Source organism: Coregonus clupeaformis, chromosome 37 (genome assembly GCF_020615455.1).
Source record: "Coregonus clupeaformis isolate EN_2021a chromosome 37, ASM2061545v1, whole genome shotgun sequence".
Taxonomy (NCBI): Eukaryota; Metazoa; Chordata; class Actinopteri; order Salmoniformes; family Salmonidae; genus Coregonus; species Coregonus clupeaformis.
Genome location: NC_059228.1, coordinates 23,523,765 through 23,545,616, shown reverse-complemented (window position 1 = coordinate 23,545,616; position 21,852 = coordinate 23,523,765). Strand labels below are relative to the sequence as shown.

At 41.3% G+C, this 21,852-nt stretch overlaps 1 protein-coding gene across 3 annotated transcripts in view; it reads right to left on the bottom strand.

The window, feature by feature from the left end:
* LOC121553452 (receptor-type tyrosine-protein phosphatase epsilon) overlaps window positions 1-21,852 on the bottom strand; it is a 55,852-nt gene that overhangs the window by 9,701 nt on the left and 24,299 nt on the right. The window contains exons 2-5 of one of the 3 annotated variants that reach the window (XM_041866565.2): window positions 15,289-15,581; window positions 1,044-1,115; window positions 759-852; window positions 280-344 (exon numbers count right to left, since the gene is read on the bottom strand). In XM_041866565.2, coding sequence (XP_041722499.1) covers window positions 280-344; window positions 759-852; window positions 1,044-1,110 — 226 coding nt within the window. In that variant the 5' untranslated portion in view covers window positions 1,111-1,115; window positions 15,289-15,581. Of the gene's footprint in view, window positions 1-279; window positions 345-453; window positions 546-758; window positions 853-1,043; window positions 1,116-15,288; window positions 15,582-21,852 lie in introns of those variants that run through there. The other 2 variants (XM_041866566.2, XM_041866567.1) reach the window with 2 other exon arrangements.

Sequence of the window (21,852 nt, the reverse complement as noted above, 5' to 3'; positions counted from 1 at the left end):
AGTGTATTTAGACTTGTTGGTTCATATCTTGACAGCTCTCAATACCAGCATACGCCAACAGTAATATATCTCAACAAAATAGACTTGACTTTCTGTTTTGATTGTGATGACTTATCAAGAGCACAGATTCAATCAGTAAGGAAATTCAAGAAGGACTATTGTGCACACACAACTTAAGGCTTGCATCACATCCCACAACACATACTCAATGGTTCAAATGAAATATTGTATACATAAGATGTACGTGGAAAAGTGCAACATAATGAAGTTGAGACATACCTTGATCTTCCAAGAATCCATTTGTATTCTTCTGAGAGACAAGAGCCTTCCTGTGGTTTCTAAACCTAACCAGAGGGTGAGAGACGGAAGGAAACGAAACAAAACACGTTATCCAACCATAACCTCAGAAAAATAATATTACAGCTCAACAAGTCAGTAGAAATAGAAGCCCACCATCTGAACTGAAAGCTGTTCTTTCTCATGAGAAGCAGATAGTATCCTCACCACTGAGAGAGGAGTTAACAGAATGAGTGAGTGAATGGGTGAGAGCATGGTCTGATATGACCCAGCTAGCCATTTGTTTTCTGTTTTACTAGTAAAGCAGCTGTTGGAACACACACACACACACACACACACACACACACACACACACACACACACACACACACACACACACACACACAGAGTGGGGGTAGGCTGGGCTGATGATATAAGAAAACGGTGGGGGTGGGGTGAAGCCATCCAGTGTTTTTTGTTACCTTAGGAAGTATACTGTCAGGAGAACGATGATGATGAGAAGAAGAGAGATCAGCGTAGAGGGAAGAACATGGGCACCCTGGGAGGTGGGGTTTTCTGGGAAACAAAGATACACATATTATTTTGTATGCTACATATACAACAAGTGTTGTCAATATTTACATAGCCACATGTAACCATTTTAATAGATAATTGAGCTATTGGTCTACCAATTGTTTAAAGCTATGATCAAGTTAATTTATGCTGATTGTTCTGTTTAATTCACTATTCGTACGGAAGTCAGTTACCTGAAGTCTGGTTCTCATGAGAGGAGTTAGTCAAGGTTATTGTAGTTGCAATCAGAAACAACACCATTGTGACTGTGGAGATAAACAGAACATGAGTGAATACATAATACTAAAATAAAATACATAAGCTGTGATGCTTCATAGATTCCACTAGAGGGAACCCACGATACAAGCAAATCCTGGCCTGGTATTGACACATTGTTGTCTGTCAAAATAATGGAACGATGTCAGGCCCTCTGACTGTATGATTGTGTAACTCCTTGTATCCTATCTGTGTCTTGTCCTGTCCACTTAGCAGTATGGTGCATCTCCTCTGACCTCACATCCCTAAAATACACATATCAATGTAACAGGAAGCACTATCTCAGAGACGGCAGAAATCAGATCCCCTGTAGTCCTAGACAGACTGGAGCAAAGCTAAACATAATCTCAAGGGATGTGCATCTCACATTGCAGTCTCACAGAGAGAGACATAGCAATGAGAAATGCTTGGATAGGGTGAGTGAGAAACAGTGAAAACAGAGAGAAACATTTATTTAATGTTTCCAGAACGATCCCTCTGAAGGAAGAGGAATGAGGAAACTCCTGGTCCCATTGAGTAGCACTGTGTAGCCTGAATCCATTACAAGGATCCATAGGCACTTTAACTGAAAATGGAGAGTTTGATATATGAAACACGTGGGGCTGAGGAAAAAAAAGGATCACACATGTCAATAGATAGAAGCCGAGAGGACAAGGCCATCTGTTTTGAGCCATATTGAGCCAAGAATCTTCACTCTTTCTTAATACATTGATTTCTCTATTTCATCACTATTACCTGCAATGCATCTCTATCACAAACAATGCATTTCTACAGTGGCTTGCGAAAGCTTTACAACCTGGAATTTTTTTGGGTGGAACAAACAAGTAGTAAGACAAAAAAACAGAAAACCTGAGCTTGCATAACTATTCACCCCCCCAAAGTCAATACTTTGTAGAGCCACCTTTTGCAGCAATTACAGCCGCAAGTCTCTTGGGGTATGTCTCTATAAGCTTGGCACATCTAGCCACTGGGATTTTTGCCCATTCTTCAAGGCAAAACTGCTCCAGCTCCTTCAAGTTGGATGGGTTCCGCTGGTGTATCAGCAGGTTTCCCTCAATAATTTCCCTGTATTTAGCGCCATCTATCATTCCTTCAATTCTGACCAGTTTTCCAGTCCCTGCTGATGAAAAACATCCCCACACATTGATGCTGCCACCACCATGCTTCACTGTGGGGATGGTGTTCTCGGGGTGATGAGAGGTGTTGGGTTTGCGCCAGACATAGGGTTTTCCTTGATGGCCAAAAAGCTCAATTTTAGTCTCATCTAACCAGAGTACCTTCTTCCATATATTTGGGGAGTCTCCCACATGCCTTTTGGCGAACACCAAACGTGTTTGCTGATTTTTTTCTTTAAGCAATGGCTTTTTTCGGCCACTCTTCTGTAAAGCCCAGCTCTGTTGAGTGTACGGCTTAAAGTGGTCCTATGGACAGATACTCCAATCTCCGCTGTGGAGCTTTGCAGCTCCTTCAGGGTTATCTTTGGTCTCTTTGTTGCCTCTCTGATTAATGCCCTCCTTGCCTGGTCCGTGAGTTTTGGTGGGCGGTCCTCTCTTGGCAGGTTTGTTGTGGTGCCATATTCTTTCCATTTTTTAATAATGGATTTAAATGGTGCTCCGTGGGGTGTTCAAAGTTTCAGTTTTTATAACCCAACCCTGATCTGTACTTCTCCACAACTTTGTCCCTGACCTGTTTGGAGAGCTCCTTGGTCTTCATGAAAAAATAAAAAAAACATATTGTAAAGTGGTTATCCCACTGGCTATAAGGTGAATGCACCAATTTGTAAGTCGCTCTTGATAAGAGCGTCTGCTAAATGACGTAAATGTAAAATGTAAATGTGCCGCTTGCTTGGTGGTGCCCCTTGCTTAGTGGTGTTGCGGACTCTGCGGCCTTTCAGAACAGGTGTATATATACTGAGATCATGTGACAGATCATGTGCGCTTAGATTACACACAGGTGGACTTTATTTAACTAATTATGTGAGTTCTGAAGGTAATTTGTTGCACCAGATCTTATTTAGGGGCTTCATAGCAAAGGGGGTGAATACATATGCACGCACCACTTTTCCGTAATTTATTTTTTAGAATTTTTTGAAACTGGTTATTTTTTTCCTTTCACTTCACCAATTTGGACTATTCTGTGTATGTCCATTACATGAAATCCAAATAAAAATCCATTTAAATTACAGGTTGTAATGCAACAAAATAGGAAAAATGCCAAGGGGGATGAATACTTTTGCGAGGCACTGTACCTCTCTGGAGCCTATGTCCTGCTGGCAGTCTGTCTACAATTCCCTCACTCCTAAATGGGAGCGCAATAAGTCCAAAACGAACTGGGCAAATCTATTTAAATGCAATGTATTAAATACGAGAACAGTTATTGCCCAGTGTTTTATCCATGCGCAGACTTGAGAGCATCACTTTATTCTCCGTTACATGTCTCTTTAGCCTTAGAAAAAGCTGTTTGGCATTGACATAATCATTCATACTGCAAATCTAGTAGCTTCACTAGAAGTGGGTCATCCTGAAAGACCTAATTCATGACTTTTTGGAAACACATATGCCTCTCTCGCTCTCACACACACATCCCACACACATATGTTCAAAGCTCAAAGCCAAGGGGCATGTACTGCATATGTGCCACACTGTGTTGAAGGTGCCCAATCTCTCCTCAGTGTTAACAAGCTGACAGTGTCAACACCTGCTCCCTGCAGAACTCCACTGGGCAAAAACACATTCAGTCACAGTGTTGGCATTCCACCATACTGGGCTAAACACAACATTTGCAAGAGTGCATGTTTGATTGAATTCTGTTATGAAACAGGTTTGGGCTATGTCTGGATGACTGGGAAAGGAGGGCAAAGCATGTGTCTGAGCTACTTCATTTAAATCATTCAACTCAGCAGTCCTTTTTATTTTATTTTTATTTAACCTTTATTTAACCAGGTAAGCCAGTTGAGAACAAGTTCTCATTTACAACTGCGACCTGGCCAAGATAAAGCAAAGCAGTGCGATAAAAACAATAACAACACAGAGTTACACATGGGATAAAACAAAACATACAGTCAATAACACAATAGAAGATGTATATACAGTGTGTGCAAATGTAGTAAGTTATGGAGGTAAGGCAATAAATAGGCCATAGTGCAAAATAATTACAATTTAGTATTAACACTGGAGTGATAGATGTGCAGCAGAAGATGTGCAAATAGAGATACTGGGGTGCAAATTAGCAAAATAAATAACAATATGGGGATGAGGTAGTTGGGTGGGCTAATTTCAGATGGGCTGTGTGCAGGTGCAGTGATCGGTAAGCTGCTCTGACAACTAATGCTTAAAGTTAGTGAGGGAGATAAGAGTCTCCAGCTTCAGAGATTTTTGCAGTTCGTTCCAGTCATTAGCAGCAGAGAACTGGAAGGAATGGCAGCCAAAGGAGGTGTTGGCTTTGGGGATGACCAGTGAGATATACCTGCTGGAGCGCAGACTACGGGTGGTTGTTGCTATGGTGACCAATGAGCTAAGATAAGGCGGGGATTTGCCTAGCAGTGATTTATAGATGACCTGGAGCCAGTGGGTTTGGCGACGAATATGTAGTGAGGGCCAGCCAACGAGAGCATACAGGTCACAATGGTAGGTAGTATATGGGGCTTTGGTGACAAAACGGATGGCACTGTGATATACTACATCCAATTTGCTCAGTAGAGTGTTGGAGGCTATCCTTCTCAGTGCTATCAAAAGCATGTTAAGAGTTGGACCCAGAACTACAATGTAATTATTCTTGCTGATTATAAAACCTCCCAAAGTGAATTCAATGAGACTGCCTCAATGGTATTTAGCGTGCTGCAGTAGCAATTCTCAAGCATTGCAAGATATGTTATTACCATAATGCAAAATGCATGTATCTAACAAGGATTTCTCCATGAAGGTATTGTTATTAATACATAATATAATTAATTAAATATTAATAGATATACAGTATATCTACAACAAAACCAAAAAGCGAAAGTTGCAAAACTCAATATCATAAAGTAACTAAATAAATGAATGGTATTCATAAGAAAGATGCAGGATGTGGAGAAACTGATGACAGCTGTAACCCAAAAAGGAACAGCTCGGTCTCACCTCAACTCTCACACACAAACATAAGTGAGCATGACAGACCCTGAGAAAATTGCTTGCCATTAAAAATAGCATGCTCATACAAATGTATCTTTGCCTACAGAAGACTTGTAGCCTTTAAATGTATTTTTATTATTAATTCAAGCAGAGATGTGCAGTTATAAAATCCATTCCAACTGGATACATACTGTACAGGACCTTTCAGATTTGAGAGGTTTTTCCTTCATGTGCATTAGAGCCAATGAACAAGAAGGGTGATTCCACACCAGGAAGGCCCAATTTTTGGGGGGTTATCTCAGATTGTTATGGCAATTATCACATAGAAACTTCATTGGGAGGAAGGATTTGTTTGATATACTTTTTACATTTGTATCACAAACCAATTCCGAGAACATCATGATGAAAGCGGCCATTTTTAGACCTATACACATGCCTCTGTAAGACCCTATGATCTGTGAACCGTACTTGATACAGTCAACATCATTGTGTCATTATACTCCATATAGTGGGCTGAAAAATGTGGAGTATGTCTGGATTCTGAAATAAAAATGTTAACATTCATTTATTCAACATTAAACATTTTATAGACATTGTTTTAAACAATATACTCTACAAGTACATAACATTTCCAGAGTGGGTGCAATGCAAATTTTGCAGTTATGATAAATGTTATGAGCACCACCAAGACAGTGAATGGGAAAATGGATTCAAAGGGTACCTTCGCTGAATGTGATTGGCTAATGACCTATAATGTCAATTTCTATGTAGAAAATGTAGAAAAAAATATACACTACCAGTCAAAAGTTTGGACAAACCTACTCATTCAAGGGTTTGTCTTTATTTTTACAATTTCTTACATTGTAGAATAATAGTGAACACATCAAAACTATGAAATAACACATATGGAATCATGTAGTAACCAAAAAAGTGTTAAACAAATCAAAATATATTTTATATTTGAGATTCTTCAAATAAACACCCTTTGCCTTGATGACAGCTAAAATGTAATGACAGCTTTGCACACTTTTGGCATTCTCTCAACCAGCTTCATGAGGTAGTCATCTGGAATGCATTTCAATTAAAAAAGTGTGCCTTTTTAAAAGTTAATTTGTGGAATTTCTTTCCTTCTTAATGCATTTGAGCCAATCAGTTGTGTTGTGACACAGACGATAGCCCTATTTGGTAAAAGACCAAGTCCATATTATGGCAAGAACAGCTCAAATAAGCAAAGAGAAATGACAGTCCATCATTACTTTAAGACATGAAGGTCAGTCAATATGGAAAATCCCAAGAACTTTGAAAGTTTCTTCAAGTGCAGTCCAAAAACCATCAAGCGCTATGATGAAACTGGCTCTCATGAGGATCACCACAGGAATGGAAGACCCAGAGTTACCTCTGCTGCAGAGGATAAGTTCATTAAAGTTACCAGCCTCAGAAATTGCAGCCCAAATAAATGCTTCAGAGTTCAAGTCACAGACACATCTCAACATCAACTGTCAGAGGGGACTGTGTGAATCAGTCCTTCATGGTCGAATTGCTGCAAAGAAACCACTACTAAAGGACACCAATAATAAGAAGAGACCTGCTTGGGCCAAGAAACATGCGCTATGGACATTAGACCGGTGGAAATTTGTCCTTTGGTCTGGAGTCCAAATTTTTGATTTTTGGTTCCAACCGCTGTGTCTTTGCGAGACATGGTGTGGGTGAACGGATGATCTCCGCATGTGTAGTTCCCACCGTAAAGCATGGAGGAGGAGGTGTTATGGTGTGGGGTTGCTTTGCTGGTGACGCTGTCTGTGATTTATTTAGAATTCAAGGCACACTTAACCAGCATGGCTACCACAGCATACTGCAGCGATACGCCATCCCATCTGGTTTGGTCTTAGTGGGACTATCATTTGTTTTTCAACAGGACAATGATCCAACACACCTCCAGGCTGTAAGGGCTATTTTACCAAGACGGAGAGTGATTGAATGCTGCATACTTTTTTTACATTTTAGTCATTTAGCAGATGCTCTTATCCAGAGCGACTTACAGTTAGTGAGTGCATACATTTTTCATACTTTTCCACATGTATGAAAAAATCCCATGACCTCAACCCAATTGAGATGGTTTGGGATGAGTCGGACGGCAGAGTGAAGGAAAAGCAGCCAACAAGTGCTGAGCATTTGTGGGATCTCCTTCAAGACTGTTGGAAAAGCATTCCAGGTGAAGCTGGTTGAGAGAACGCCAAGAGTGTGTAAAGCTGTCATCAAGGCAAAGGGTGGCTATTTGAAGAATCTCAAATATAAAATATAATCCATATGTGTTATTTCATAGTTTTGATGTCTTCAGTATTATTCTACAATGTAGAAAATAGTAAAAATAAAGAAAAACCCTTGACTGAGTAGGTGTGTCCAAACTTTTGACTGGTACTGTATATATTAAGGAATAAGGCACAAGAGTTAGTGCTATATAATGAATACAGTCAGAGGTAAATGGCCTCTTGTAAGACCCTATGATCTGTGAACCACACAGACAACATCTTGGTTTTACTCCTTATAGTGTGCTCTAAAATATGGAGTATGGAATATTTTTCATATTAATTTCTAAAAAAATTGGACGAGCAGCGTTCCAAGCCCTGCTGTATTTGCGACACAGGCACACCTATGCCTGCCAACATTTCCATCTTGTCACGCCCTGGCTCTGGGGACTCTTATATGTTGAGCCAGGGTGTGTAGGGTCTATGTTTTGTGTTCTATGTTCAGTTTCTAGTTCATGTGTTTTCTATGTTGGCCGGGGTGGTTCTCAATCAGAGGCAACGTGAATCAGCTGTTGCTTGTTGTCTCTGATTGGGAACCATACTTAGGCAGCCTGTTGTGCACTTGTGTTTTGTGGGATCTTGTTCCGTGTTGGTTTGTGTTGTTAACCGAGGACTTCACGTTTCGTTTGGTTGTTTTGTATTTTGTATCGTGTTGCCAGCACACTATTAAAAAGATGTACGCATATCACGCTGCGCCTTGGTCCAATCATTATGACGATCGTGACACATCTGAATTATCACTGCACCTCCATAAGAATATAATCTAGCTCATGTTGCTTTTGGAATCATCTCTTGAATGTATCTCAACTTGCACATTAAAACTGCAATATGTAACTTTTTGGATGACGACCAAATTCACATAGAAATGTGAGTTATAGATAGATGTGCGCTATTTCTATACCTCCCGTTCTTAAGTTCCGTTTTTTGTGTCTTTTACTTTCGGTTTTGTACATCAGCTTCAAACAGCTGAAAATACAATATTTTGGGTTATGGATATATATATTTCACAGCGGTTTACATGGTACAATGATTATCTACACTATACCTGCTTGTTTTGTCACATAAACTGAAAGGCACATTTTTCCAATTTTAGCAACCAGGAAATGGCGGAGCGATTTCTGCAAAGTGCATCTTTAATTCCCTTTGCTTCTAGGCTACAGTGGGGGTTAATATAAGCCTTGCTGTCTGCCTGTCTGACCTTGGAAAAAACGTTTCACTATTGCAATCTCCCTTGTACCATAGAGAGTGAACGTTGTCTAGACGAGACATTATTAACTTTTTCTGAGCCAGGCGAAATCATGCATCAATGTCATTATTATGGATATGTGCAAGTAAATGCAGCTAGTTTACTGTCATTCCAGGTGCAATGTTTGATATGACTGTGTTAGCTGAAATTGGCTAGCTTGTAAGTGACAAGAACGTTAATCAGCCTGCATAGTCAGCCTGCATTCCCTCCCAAGCAGACACGTAACGGCTCTCAAGGAACTGGACTATGTGCAAACTGGAAACCACATATCCTCAGGCCGCATTTATTGTAGCTGGGGACTTTAATAAAGGATATCTGAGGAAAACACTTATTCTGAGGAAATCTGAGGAAAATAGCTTATTCTAATATTTCTACTACAGTGCATTGTATTTTATGTACACTGTTTTTGCACCACATATTTATTTGCATACTGAATTCTTGACATAGCTCACTCTAATATATCTACTGCTGTACATATCATTCTTAGTTTAGGTTGTGTAAATTCCCCCGGTGTACATATGTATAGATTGCATTTTGATACTGCTACAGTGTGACTTGGGTTGTTCATTGGATCCGTCCTGCCATTCTTGATTTATTACCTTTCTGTTTTTGTATTTTTGTTGACATTTGATTTGATTTGCATAGCAACATTACCAAAATAACTAACAACCAGATTTTTGTCCTGGCAACTTCGGGTGGAAGAATGAAATTATATGTATTAACTTTTTATTTTTATTTATTTATTTATTTTTTGGGGGTAGATCAGCTTAATATTGCAGATAGATTGTAACTTCCATCAATGTAATTGTCTGCATCACTTCCAATCCCCCATGTTTATATATATATATATAATAACACATACACATACACACATACAGTGAGGGAAAAAAGTATTTGATCCCCTGCTGATTTTGTACGTTTGCCCACTGACAAAGAAATGATCAGTCTATAATTTTAATGGTAGGTTTATTTGAACAGTGAGAGACAGAATAAAAACAAAAAAATCCCGAAAAACGCATGTCAAACATTTTATAAATTGATTTGCATTTTAATGAGGGAAATAAGTATTTGACCCCCTCTCAATCAGAAAGATTTCTGGCTCCCAGGTGTCTTTTATACAGGTAACGAGCTGAGATTAGGAGCACACTCTTAAAGGGAGTGCTCCTAATCTCAGCTTGTTACCTGTATAAAAGACACCTGTCCACAGAAGCAATCAATCAATCAGATTCCAAACTTTCCACCATGGCCAAGACCAAAGACCTCTCCAAGGATGTCAGGGACAAGATTGTAGACCTACACAAGGCTGGAATGGGCTACAAGACCATCACCAAGCAGCTTGGTGAGAAGATGACAACAGTTGGTGCGATTTTTCGCAAATAGAAGAAACACAAAAGACCTGTCAATCTCCCTCGGCCTGGGGCTCCATGCAAGATCTCACCTCGTGGAGTTGCAATGATCATGAGAACGGTGAGGAATCAGCCCAGAACTACACGGGAGGATCTTGTCAATGATCTCAAGGCAGCTGGGACCATAGTCACCAAGAAAACAATTGGTAACACACTACGCCGTGAAGGACTGAAATCCTGCAGCGCCCGCAAGGTTCCCCTGCTCAAGAAAGCACATATACAGGGCCGTCTGAAGTTTGCCAATGAACATCTAAATGATTCAGAGGAGAACTGGGTGAAAGTATTGTGGTCAGTTGAGACCAAAATCGAGCTCTTTGGCATCAACTCAACTCGCCGTGTTTTGAGGAGGAGGAATGCTGCCTATGACCCCAAGAACACCATCCCCACCGTCAAACGTGGAGGTGGAAACATTATGCTTTGGGGGTGTTTTTCTGCTAAGGGGACAGGACAACTTCACCGCATCAAAGGGACGATAGACGGGGCCATGTACTGTCAAATCTTGGGTGAGAAGCTCCTTCCCTCAGCCAGGGCATTGAAAATGGGTCGTGGATGGGTATTCCAGCATGACAATGACCCAAAACACATGGCCAAGGCAACAAAGGAGTGGCTCAAGAAGAAGCACATTAAGGTCTTGGAGTGGCCTAGCCTGTCTCCAGACCTTAATCACATAGCAAATCTGTGGAGGGAGCTGAAGGTTCGAGTTGCATAAACGTCAGCCTCGAAACCTTAATGACTTGGAGAAGATCTGCAAAGAGGAGTGGAACAAAATCCCTCCTGAGATGTGTGCAGACCTGGTGGCCAACTACAAGAAACGTCTGACCTCTGTGATTGCCAACAAGGGTTTTGCCACCAAGTACTAAGTATTTTTTCCCTCACTGTACATACACATACATACATACATACATACATACATACATACATACATACATACATACATACATACATACATACATACATACATACATACATACATACATACATACACATATATATATACAGTGAGGGAAAAAAGTATTTGATCCCCTGCTGATTTTGTACGTTTGCCCACTGACAAAGACATGAACAGTCTATAATTTTAATGGTATGTTTATTTGAACAGTGAGAGAAAAAATAACAACAAAAAAAATCCAGAAAACGCATGTCAAAAATGTTATAAATTGATTTGCATTTTAATGAGGGAAATAAGTATTTGACCCCTCAGCAAAACAGGACTTAGTACTTGGTGGCAAAACCCTTGTTGGCAATCACAGAGGTCAGACGTTTCTTGTAGTTGGCCACCAGGTTTGCACACATCTCAGGAGGGATTTTGTCCCACTCCTCTTTGCAGATCTTCTCCAAGTCATTAAGGTTTCGAGGCTGACTTTTGACAACTCAAACCTTCAGCTCCCTCCACATATTTTCTATGGGATTAAGGTCTGGAGACTGGCTAGGCCACTCCAGGACCTTAATGTGCTTCTTCTTGAGCCACTCCTTTGTTGCCTTGGCCGTGTGTTTTGGGTCATTGTCATGCTGGAATACCCATCCATGACCCATTTTCAATGCCCTGGCTGAGGGAAGGAGGTTCTCATCCAAGATTTGATGGTACATGGCCCCGTCCATCGTCCCTTTGATGCGGTGAAGTTGTCCTGTCCCCTTAGCAGAAAAACACCCCCAAAGCATAATGTTTCCACCTCCATGTTTGACGGTGGGGATGGTGTTCTTGGGGTCATAGGCAGCATTCCTCCTCCTCCAAACACGGCGAGTTGAGTTGATGTCAAAGAGCTCGATTTTGGTCTCATCTGACGACAACACTTTCACCCATTTCTCCTCTGAATCATTCAGATGTTCATTGGCAAACTTCAGACGGCCCTGTATATGTGCTTTCTTGAGCAGGGGAACCTTGCGGGCGCTGCAGGATTTCAGTCCTTCACGGCGTAGTGTGTTACCAATTGTTTTCTTGGTGACTATGGTCCCAGCTGCCTTGAGATCATTGACAAGATCCTCCCGTGTAGTTCTGGGCTGATTCCTCACCGTTCTCATGATCATTGCAACTCCACGAGGTGAGATCTTGCATGGAGCCCCAGGCCGAGGGAGATTGACAGGTCTTTTGTGTTTCTTCTATTTGCGAATAATCGTACCAACTGTTGTCACCTTCTCACCAAGCTGCTTGGCGATGGTCTTGTAGCCCATTCCAGCCTTGTGTAGGTCTACAATCTTGTCCCTGACATCCTTGGAGAGCTCTTTGGTCTTGGCCATGGTGGAGAGTTTGGAATCTGATTGATTGATTGCTTTTAGACAGGTGATTTTATACAGGTAACAAACTGAGATTAGGAGTGTGCTCCTAATCTCAGCTCGTTACCTGTATAAAAGACACCTGGGAGCCAGAAATCTTTATGATTGAGAGGGGGTCAAATACTTATTTCCCTCATTAAAATGCAAATCAATTTATAACATTTTTGACATGCGTTTTTCTGGATTTTGTTGTTATTCTGTCTCTCACTGTTCAAATAAACCTACCATTAAAATTATAGACTGATCATTTCTTTGTCAGTGGGCAAACGTACAAAATCAGCAGGGGATCAAATACTTTTTTCCCTCACTGTATAATCCCCTTTATTACTTTCCAACCCCGCCATCCTTTCCCCACTTGGAGTAAACTAGTGAACAACAACGCCTAGGCCTCTACTTCTAGCCCATACCCACTATCTACATTTTATGGGCACAGTCATGTATGCATTAACTTATCCAAATAACGGTTCTCCTGAAAATATGTAGATCATTGTTATTTTAATATGTTGGTAACAGTGTTATAAAAGCAATAAGGCATGCAAGTCAGTGCTGTATAATGAATACAGTAAGGTAAATGGATTGACTGGCCTGAAGCGAACATCGCCATTTACCTGTGCCTTATTCCTTAAAATATATATTTTTTACATTTAGCTTATTTTTCTACATTTTCTACATAGAAATGTACATTATAGTTCATTAATCTATCACATTCAGCAAATCACCAGCAGAGGGATTAAGTAACCTTTTTTTCTCAATTTTTCCATTCACTGTGTTGGTGGTGCTCATAAAATGTATTATAACTGCAAAATTAGCAGTGCACCCACGCTGGAAATGTGATGTACTTGTAGATTATACTGTTTAAAACAATGTCTATAAATGAACAAAATCTAAAAAGGTACTTTTGAGATATTAATATTATTATTTGTTTACGTAGAATAAATTAATGTGAAAAATTGTATTTCAGAAACCAGACATACTCCATATTTCAGAGAACACTATAAGTATTATAGCGACACAACGATGTTGTCTGTATCATAGATCATAGGGTCTTACAGGAGGCATGCGTATAGGTTTAAAAAGGGCCTACGATTTCCACTTTCATCATGTAATACAAATGTAAAAGCATATCAAACATCCTTCCTCTCAACTTTCTAAGTGATAATTTCCAGAAGAATCTGAGATACGCAAAAATATTTCCGGGCATTCCTGGCATGGAATCACCCAGAACATGTATTCATATTTTAGTCACATTTCATCTAATTCGTTCTGGACGGCCAATGACCGGCTTCATTCACTTGATTCACCACTAAGCTGTGCAACAATTGTTTATCTAAATTTGTACTATGGCCATATGTACAGTATGTGCTTCAAATGATGTGAAAGTAACCATTTAAATGTGATGAATCTACTCTGATCTAGTTTGACCTTCAGAAATACTGACAGTTATAGGTGGGTAAGTATTAATCCCAGCCATAACCCTGAGTGGAAAATCCTATTTTTCATCATTACTTTACTCCAGGAAGCCCTGAAAAGCTAAAGCACGTCTGCACACACACACGGGATTGCATGCATAACTGAAGAGGATGCATTGAATTCCAAATTGCACATGACCGTGACCACAATATCCACCCTGACATGAAGTGGCTATAGAAACATTACGGTATACGGCCTGACATGAACCCAAATGAACCCAGCTGAAGAGCACATAGTGATGGGTGAACCTTAGATTTAAAAATTAATGATTTATCAATTATTAAAACATATCTTATGGGTTCCAATGTCAGAGGACAATGGATACTGTACACAGAAGCATAGAAATATGTTTTGTGTATGTTCCTTACGAATGGATACATGTGATACAAGTATACAGGGATTGCAACATTTGATCCAAGCATAAAAAAGGCATTCAAAATATAGTAATCCATTTACTGCCCTGAAATCAGTCCTTATCTCCATTTTCAAAGAGATTCCATCAGACAGGCTAGACTAGTGTACCCTTTGTCTTAGAAAACAAAGAGAAAACATTCCTCTTTACGTGACAACCCAACCCACATCCATTGAAGTTCAGGTTTCTCCATGAATCAATAAAAACCTAAAAGCAGCATCTTTGCTTCAGGGATTAAAGATGGATGACACACAAAATGTTTGTTTTTTACAAGGAGAGAGAGAACAAAGACAGTGGAGAGCAACCACAGCAGCATGGCTGTCTGGCTAGAGCAGACACTAGAACTGGAGAACAAATACATGTCAGTGGAGCGAGTAAAAAGAGGAGGATGAGAGGAGAGATGAGATGAGAGGCTATGTATTAGCAGCTATAATGGGAAACTTCCGAATTAGACAAACAGCAACAGTACTAGAGTGAAGGGTGGCTTCACTGGCAAGTAGCAGGCCATGCTACAGACAAATATCTGGATCACCACTCTATGCTTCATAACTCTATGAAATCTGTTGTCATAAGAATGGCTATGTTTCTGTTGTTGTGGTATGAAGGAAGGTTGAATATATGTCTGTTCAAAAGCATGATACTGTATTGAGCCTCTTATGGGCTTTGTTTTCAGCCAACGTGCGCTAAACTTATCCATACATACAAGTCATCACAGCATAATATGCATTCATATTGAAGCTGTGCCATAATCTTGTTTTTGTAATCTCCTATACACCACTAATCACCGTGTCGGTAGCATGGTCAGGGTCAACATAGTCAATTCAGGAATTGAATTGAAATCCTAATTGAAAACAAGGGGCCCTTTACATTAAAATAATGAATTTAGATTGATGCCCTAATTTGCCTGAGTTGAAATGAAATCGACTCAGGGGTTACTCACAGTTTAAAAGCAGAGCTGACCGGATTCAGTAGGAGTTAATCCAATAGTCCATAGCAGCCAGAAGGTCTGATTCTCTTCCTGACTGGCCCTTGGGCTTCTATACCCACAACCCCAGTCCACATTCACATCGTCTCAGAGGTACAGAGTCTGGTGGGGGAGTAGTAGATGTGATCAGGACACACTATTCCTGTAGCTAAGGTCCGGTAGCTGGGTTTCAGGGGACTTCAGGGTTTCAGGTCATGTCACAGAGTAAAGTAGGCTCGAGTTCAGTGACCTACATAAACGCATACCACCTGAAGAAAGACAAGACAAGAAGAAAGGTCAGATCCCAGTTAATACCATGGTTGCTGCTTTTAAAGGGGCTATGGAAAGCTCTATTGCTTCCTCACGATGGTGACACCCCCAGAAATAGTACATTCAAAATAGCTTTAAAAAGTGTAATTAAATGAATAAAGTCATGACTTGGACTCCACTGGACTCCACTCTGTTTGCTTGTTAGTCATAGGGATTTTTCTCCTGTTCATTGTTTGGGCCTGACAGAGGAAAAGTCTAAGGGATGAACAAACTAATAAAGCGACTTCCTGTGTACAGCAGGAGTGGGAGTCTGTCTGCTTGAGTGAACTGTACTGTAGCGAGAGAGAGAGAGAGATTGTACTATGCTAGACTTTGTGGGTGAGAGAGAAGGGAGGGTGGTAGAGCGAGACAAAAAGAGAGAGAGAGAAGTGGTGTAGAGTGTTCACACGTGTGTGTGTGTGTGTGTGTGTGTGTGTGTGTTTCTGTGTGTGCTATTCTGTTTCTTTGTCTGCACTGTGACAAACCACTTTATTCTAGCCCACACAGCGTGGCAATGCTATTAATTGTTAAGCATGCAATCTAATCCCACCCACGGACAGAAATTCAGAGGAAAAGTGTGAGGAATATACAATCCGTTATGCTAACTCTCAACAATAGAAACATTGAATACTTGGCTGTCGTGTAAAAAAAATTACACGACAGCCAAGACTAACACCTTTACAATACTGTGATTGTCATGGCACAGACAAAACACATCCAATTCTATACACATTTTAAATTGGCAGTGTTTCATTCCAATGAGCTAAGTATTGCTACACATTTTGGAATCTGAGCGCCCAAAACAAAGCCCTGACTGTGACGTTACTCTATGGCTCTAGCCGTGTATGAAGGAGAAAGCAAGGCTCTGAGTCCCCACTCACTCCCTCTCTCTCAACCCAGGGTTCCTCTACCCATAGGTGGAGACACAAAGCCAGATTGTTTAGCGACCGGCCACTGAGTCAGAGCAGAGGTGAGCCAGTGAGCCCAGTTGGAGAAGCCCACTCATACAGAGCCGTGATGGGAGAATGGGGCCTCTAGGAACAAGGGTGGGACTAGGGTTGCAAAGCTACCGGTAGTTTACCAAAGCTACCGGAACATTCAGTAACTTTGGTAATTAACATGGACTTTATGGCAATCTATTGTAACTTTGGTAATTTATACTTTAATCATTTAAAAATTTATTTATTCATATTTTGTTCACATTCTTTACATCTGTGTCCATCTTGTCCACGAGTGGATCGATCATATAGAACATAATTAATTAAAAAAACATTAATCATAAAACAATGTTAATTTTTTGTATCTACTGCCACCAGTGCAGCCCCAAAACATTTACAACAAATATATAATCACATAGCAAAATAATAATTGCTTTTAGAAATACAGTATACAGGTATTTCTGATATATGGAAATGGTGTTTTTTTTGTTGTTGTTGAAAATAATCTTAAATTAAATAAAATATATTCAGGGATTTACTTTTTTTTATTGCATTGTCCTTTCCAGACATTAGTATTCGGGCGATTGGTCTCCGGCATCCTTATTTTCTTCTGAGTCACATTCAATTTGTGTTGTGACATCTGTTAATAGCGCAAACAGTTTCACATTGGAACGAAATGCCACCAATTGCTGGACCCTTTCGTTGGTCAGACTACTGCACACCTTAAGAAAAGATGCATACAATACATATAACACCAATAAATACACAAATACACAGAGACAATAAAACCAGCACATCATCAATTCATTATAAAAACGAAAATTACCTTTGTGTGCGTAATTCCAAAGAGTGACCAATTGCGCTCTGATGCAGCGGATGTAGGTAGCATCTGCAGTATGACTGAGGCAATGGAGGACAAGGCTTCAAAGCTGCAGAGTCTCTTCTACCAGGTTGACGCAGAGATGTGTTCAGCGGAAGTCCAAATCCTATCATCTATCCACAGGCCATCCTACATCCTGAAATTGGCAAAACTCACCAGAACCTTTCCCTCATCCAGCTAAAGGTGGTGTGCCATGGCTGAAGTCATGTCGTATGCTGACATTATCTGCTCCGCAGACAGGTTGAGGCATTCTGGCACATTTTGGATCCAGCAAAAAGCTGCATGGATGGGCTTGGTGCAGAAGTCTTGCCTTTTGTCAATCATTTCCAAAACTGCATCCTCTTCTGCTTCGTCCAGCAAAGACGTTGTCAGTGAAGCACCAATCTGCTCACGCAGATCTGTGAAGAGCCATTAAACATCTGACAAGACTGCCCCATCTCTCTTCACCTGGTTAATGGCAGATGCAGTTGGGGTGAGTAAGGTCAGGTAGATACCAACGTGCTCCCAAAACACATCATCAAGGATTGTCTTCTTGATGGTAGAATAATTTTGTATGGACTCTTGAGATGGTCATCTCTTGCAGGGACACTTTGCCTTCTAGAAGGCTTGTATACAGTATTACAGATGAGCCCCATCTGGTTTTGCAGGGCAGTTTGAGAGAGGTGTTTTTCTGCTTTTCACACAGTTTTTCTCTGAACATTGCTGAGGCCACCCGTTTCCCTTTGACATATTTCACTACCTTCTTGGCTTTATTGTACAGGGTCTGCATGGTTTACAGGCCCATGATGTCTCCCAGGAGAAGATTGAGACCATGTGCTGCACAGCCAATTGGAGTGATGTGAAGGAAGGCTTCTTTGACTTGTCTCCAAGCTGCTTTCATTTTTGCCACATTGTCTGTAACTACGACAAAACTATTTTATCAGCTCATCTGCAATGAATTTGCTTGTGTGTCTGTTGATTTTTGTGTCAGTGCTTTTGTAAAACATTGGCTGGGGGAGTGCAGACAATGTAATCGATAATACCTTCCCCACATACATTGGACCATCTATCAGAGATCACAGCAACACATTCTGTCTTGTCAGTAGTGACATTTACCTTTTCTTGCACTCTGACATGTTCTGCCTGCAACACGTTGGTTGACAAAGCATGCCTGGTTGGAGGGAAGTATGCACTTAGAATGTTCAAGAAACTTCTCCAGTGAACATTGGTTGTAAGCATGAGAGGAGAGCCTGTGGCATAGATGGCTTGAGCCAGGCACTCATCTGCTTTCTGCTTGGTGTGCCAATCCATACCATGGGTAGTTGCTGCTGACTCAGATGTTGATGCTGTGTCATCTTGGTAGTCTGTGCTGAGAGTTGAAGGTTAAGTAGAGGGTTGTAGTGACTTCTCTTTAAAGCTTTCTGGGCCATTTTTGCAGTTGTTCAAATTAAACTGCAACTTTGTAGCATTTTTGCTATACTTATTTGAACAGTAATTGCACATATACTGATACCTTCCATCTTCATTAACTTTTTTGAAATGCCTCCACATGAGAGGGCTTCCATGTTCTTAACCACTGGTATTCATAATGCTGTTCATTGACTACAGCTCAGCATTCAACACCATAGTGCCCTCAAAGCTCATCACTAAGCTAAGGACCCTGTGACTAAACACCTCCCTCTGCAACTGGATCCTGGACTTCCTGATGGGCCGCCCCCAGGTGGTAAGGGTAGGCAACAACACATCTGCCACGCTGATCCTCAACACGGGGACCCCTCAGGGGTGCGTGCTTAGTCGCCTCCTGTACTCCCTGTTCACAATGACTGCGTGGCCAAGCACGACTCCAACACCATCATTAAGTTTGCCGATGACACAACAGTGGTAGCCCTGATCACCAACAATGATGAGACATCCTATAGGGAGGAGGTCAGAGACAACAACCTCTCCCTCAACGCGATCAAGACAAAGGAGATGATCGTGGACCACAGGAAAAGGAGGGCCGAGCACGCCCCCATTCTCATCAACGGGGATGTAGTGGAGCAGGTTGAGAGCTTGAATTTCCTTGGTGTCCACATCACCAACAAACTATCATGGTCCAAACACACCAAGACAGTCGTGAAGAGGGCACAACAACGCCTATTCCCCCTCATGAGACTGAAAAGATTTGGCATGCATCCTCAGATCCTCAAAAAGTTATACAGCTGCACCATCGAGAGCATCCTGACTGGACCAGAGAATCTTGTTTCTCATGGTCTGAGAGTCCTTTAGGTGCCTTTTGGCAAACTCCAAGTGGGCTGTCATGTGCCTTTTATTGAGGAGTGGCTTCCCTCTGGCCACTCTATCATAAAGGCCTGATTGGTGGAGTGCTGCAGAGATGGTTGTCCTTCTGGAAGGGTCTCCCATCTCCACAGAGGAACTCTGGAGCTCTGTAAGAGTGACCATTGGGTTCTTGGTCACCTCCCTGAGCAAGACCCTTCTCCCCTGATTGCTCAGTTTGGCCTGGCAGCCAGCTCTAGGAAGAGTCTTGGAGGTTCCAAACTTCTTCCATTTAAGAATGATGGAGGCCACTGTGTTCTTAGGGACCTTCAAAGCTGCAGAAATGTTTTGGTACCCATCCACAGATCTGTGACTCGACACAATCCTGTCTCGGAGCTCTACGGACAATTCCTTCGAAAGGCTTGGTTTTTGCTCTGAGATGCACTGTCAACTGTGGGACCTTATATAGGTGTGTGCCTTTCCAAATCATATCCATCAATATAATTTAGGATGATCAATGGAAACAGGATGCATCTGAGCTCAATTTCGAGTCTCATAGCAAAGGGTCTGAATACTTATGTAAATAAGGTATTTCTGTTTTTTATTTTTAATATATTTGCCAACATTTCTAAAAACCTGTTTTCGCTTTGTCATTATGGGGTATTGTGTGTAGATTGATGAGGAAAACATTTCATTTAATCTATTTCAGAATAAGGCTGTAATGTAACAAAATGTGGAAAAAGTCAAAGGGTCTGAATACTTTCCGAATGCATTGTATACACACTGAGTGTACAAAACATTAGGCACACCTTCCTAATATTGAGTTGCACACCTTTTTGCCCTCAGAACAGCCTCAATTCGTCGGGGCATGGACTCTACAAGGTGTAGAAAGTGTTCCACAGGTATGCTGGCCAATGTTCCCTCTAAACTGCACCCGTGTGCGGCCGCACACTTACGCTTCGAACACACCGACTGCGTCATTGCATCAATGCCGCATAACATTTTGCGCAGCTACGCAACTATACTGAATGCAGGTATTTACACACGTGTTGCAGACGGTCACAATAGGTTGGACACATGGAGGAGAGAATCATTTTCGTAGTATCCTCAAAACCGTGTCTTTTTGAGACAACTGCTGACAGCTACGTAAACACATAACAATTGTCCACGATAGTAGGATTGCCAGGTCAGTTTAGTAGTGAGCTTGTGCTAGATGTGGCTAGTTAGCTAGCTAGCTAACCTAGCTAGTTAACCTAGCTAGCTAGCTTGCTAACCTAGTAAATTAGGTGTGTGTGTGTGTGTGTGTGTGTGTGTGTGTTTGTGTGAAAGAGAAATAGTAATATAAATTATGCTAGTTACTACCCCTGATAATTTGGCCAAATAATAATGTTTGAAAGTGTGTGAGTGTGTATGTCAGATTAATAGTAATAGAAATTATGGTAGATACTACCCCTGATAATTTGATCATATAACCATGTGTGTGTGTCTGTGTGTACAGTAGGTGACATGTCCATGATAGCTATCTAATAACTATAGTTATGCTAGGTAATGGTTTGGCTTATCATGTTCATGTCTAAGTAGAAGAAGACTGTAGGAGGAAGTGGAGAGGACTCAGGGACAGGTATCAGAGAGAAAGTAGGGCAGAGAAAGAGAAGAAGAGGTCTGGGTCAGCAGCTTCAGGCCAGCGGCCTTGGTGCTTCTGCCACATTCTTTCTTTTCTGGATCCATTTATTGTGCCTAGGGCAACGAGTGGCAATTTTACAGCTAGACCCTTTACGTCATCCACAAGTATGGGTGTCACCGGTCCATCAAGACCCTCTATTTAATCTAAAAGTGCGACCACCAACTCCATCGGTGCAGCGAGAGTCATCTACTAGTGCGACCACCGCCGGCACCGGTGCAGCGAGACCCTCTACAACGTTGTTGAACAGGATGTAGCCGTGGAGACAAATGACGAGAGAAACAGGGAGAGAAATGAAGAGGAACAACGTCACACCAGGTGTCATCGGAGGTACCAGCCCCCAGAACCACTCAACTAATTTCAGCAGAGACTCCTCCAAGCCGTCGAGAGGGATGCAGCCCAACCTGATGCTCACAGGAAGCCGAGTTCAATGGTACGTTTTTTTAAAATCCACAACACAGGTAGTGTCATAAGTATTGCGACAGTGAAGTAAAGTA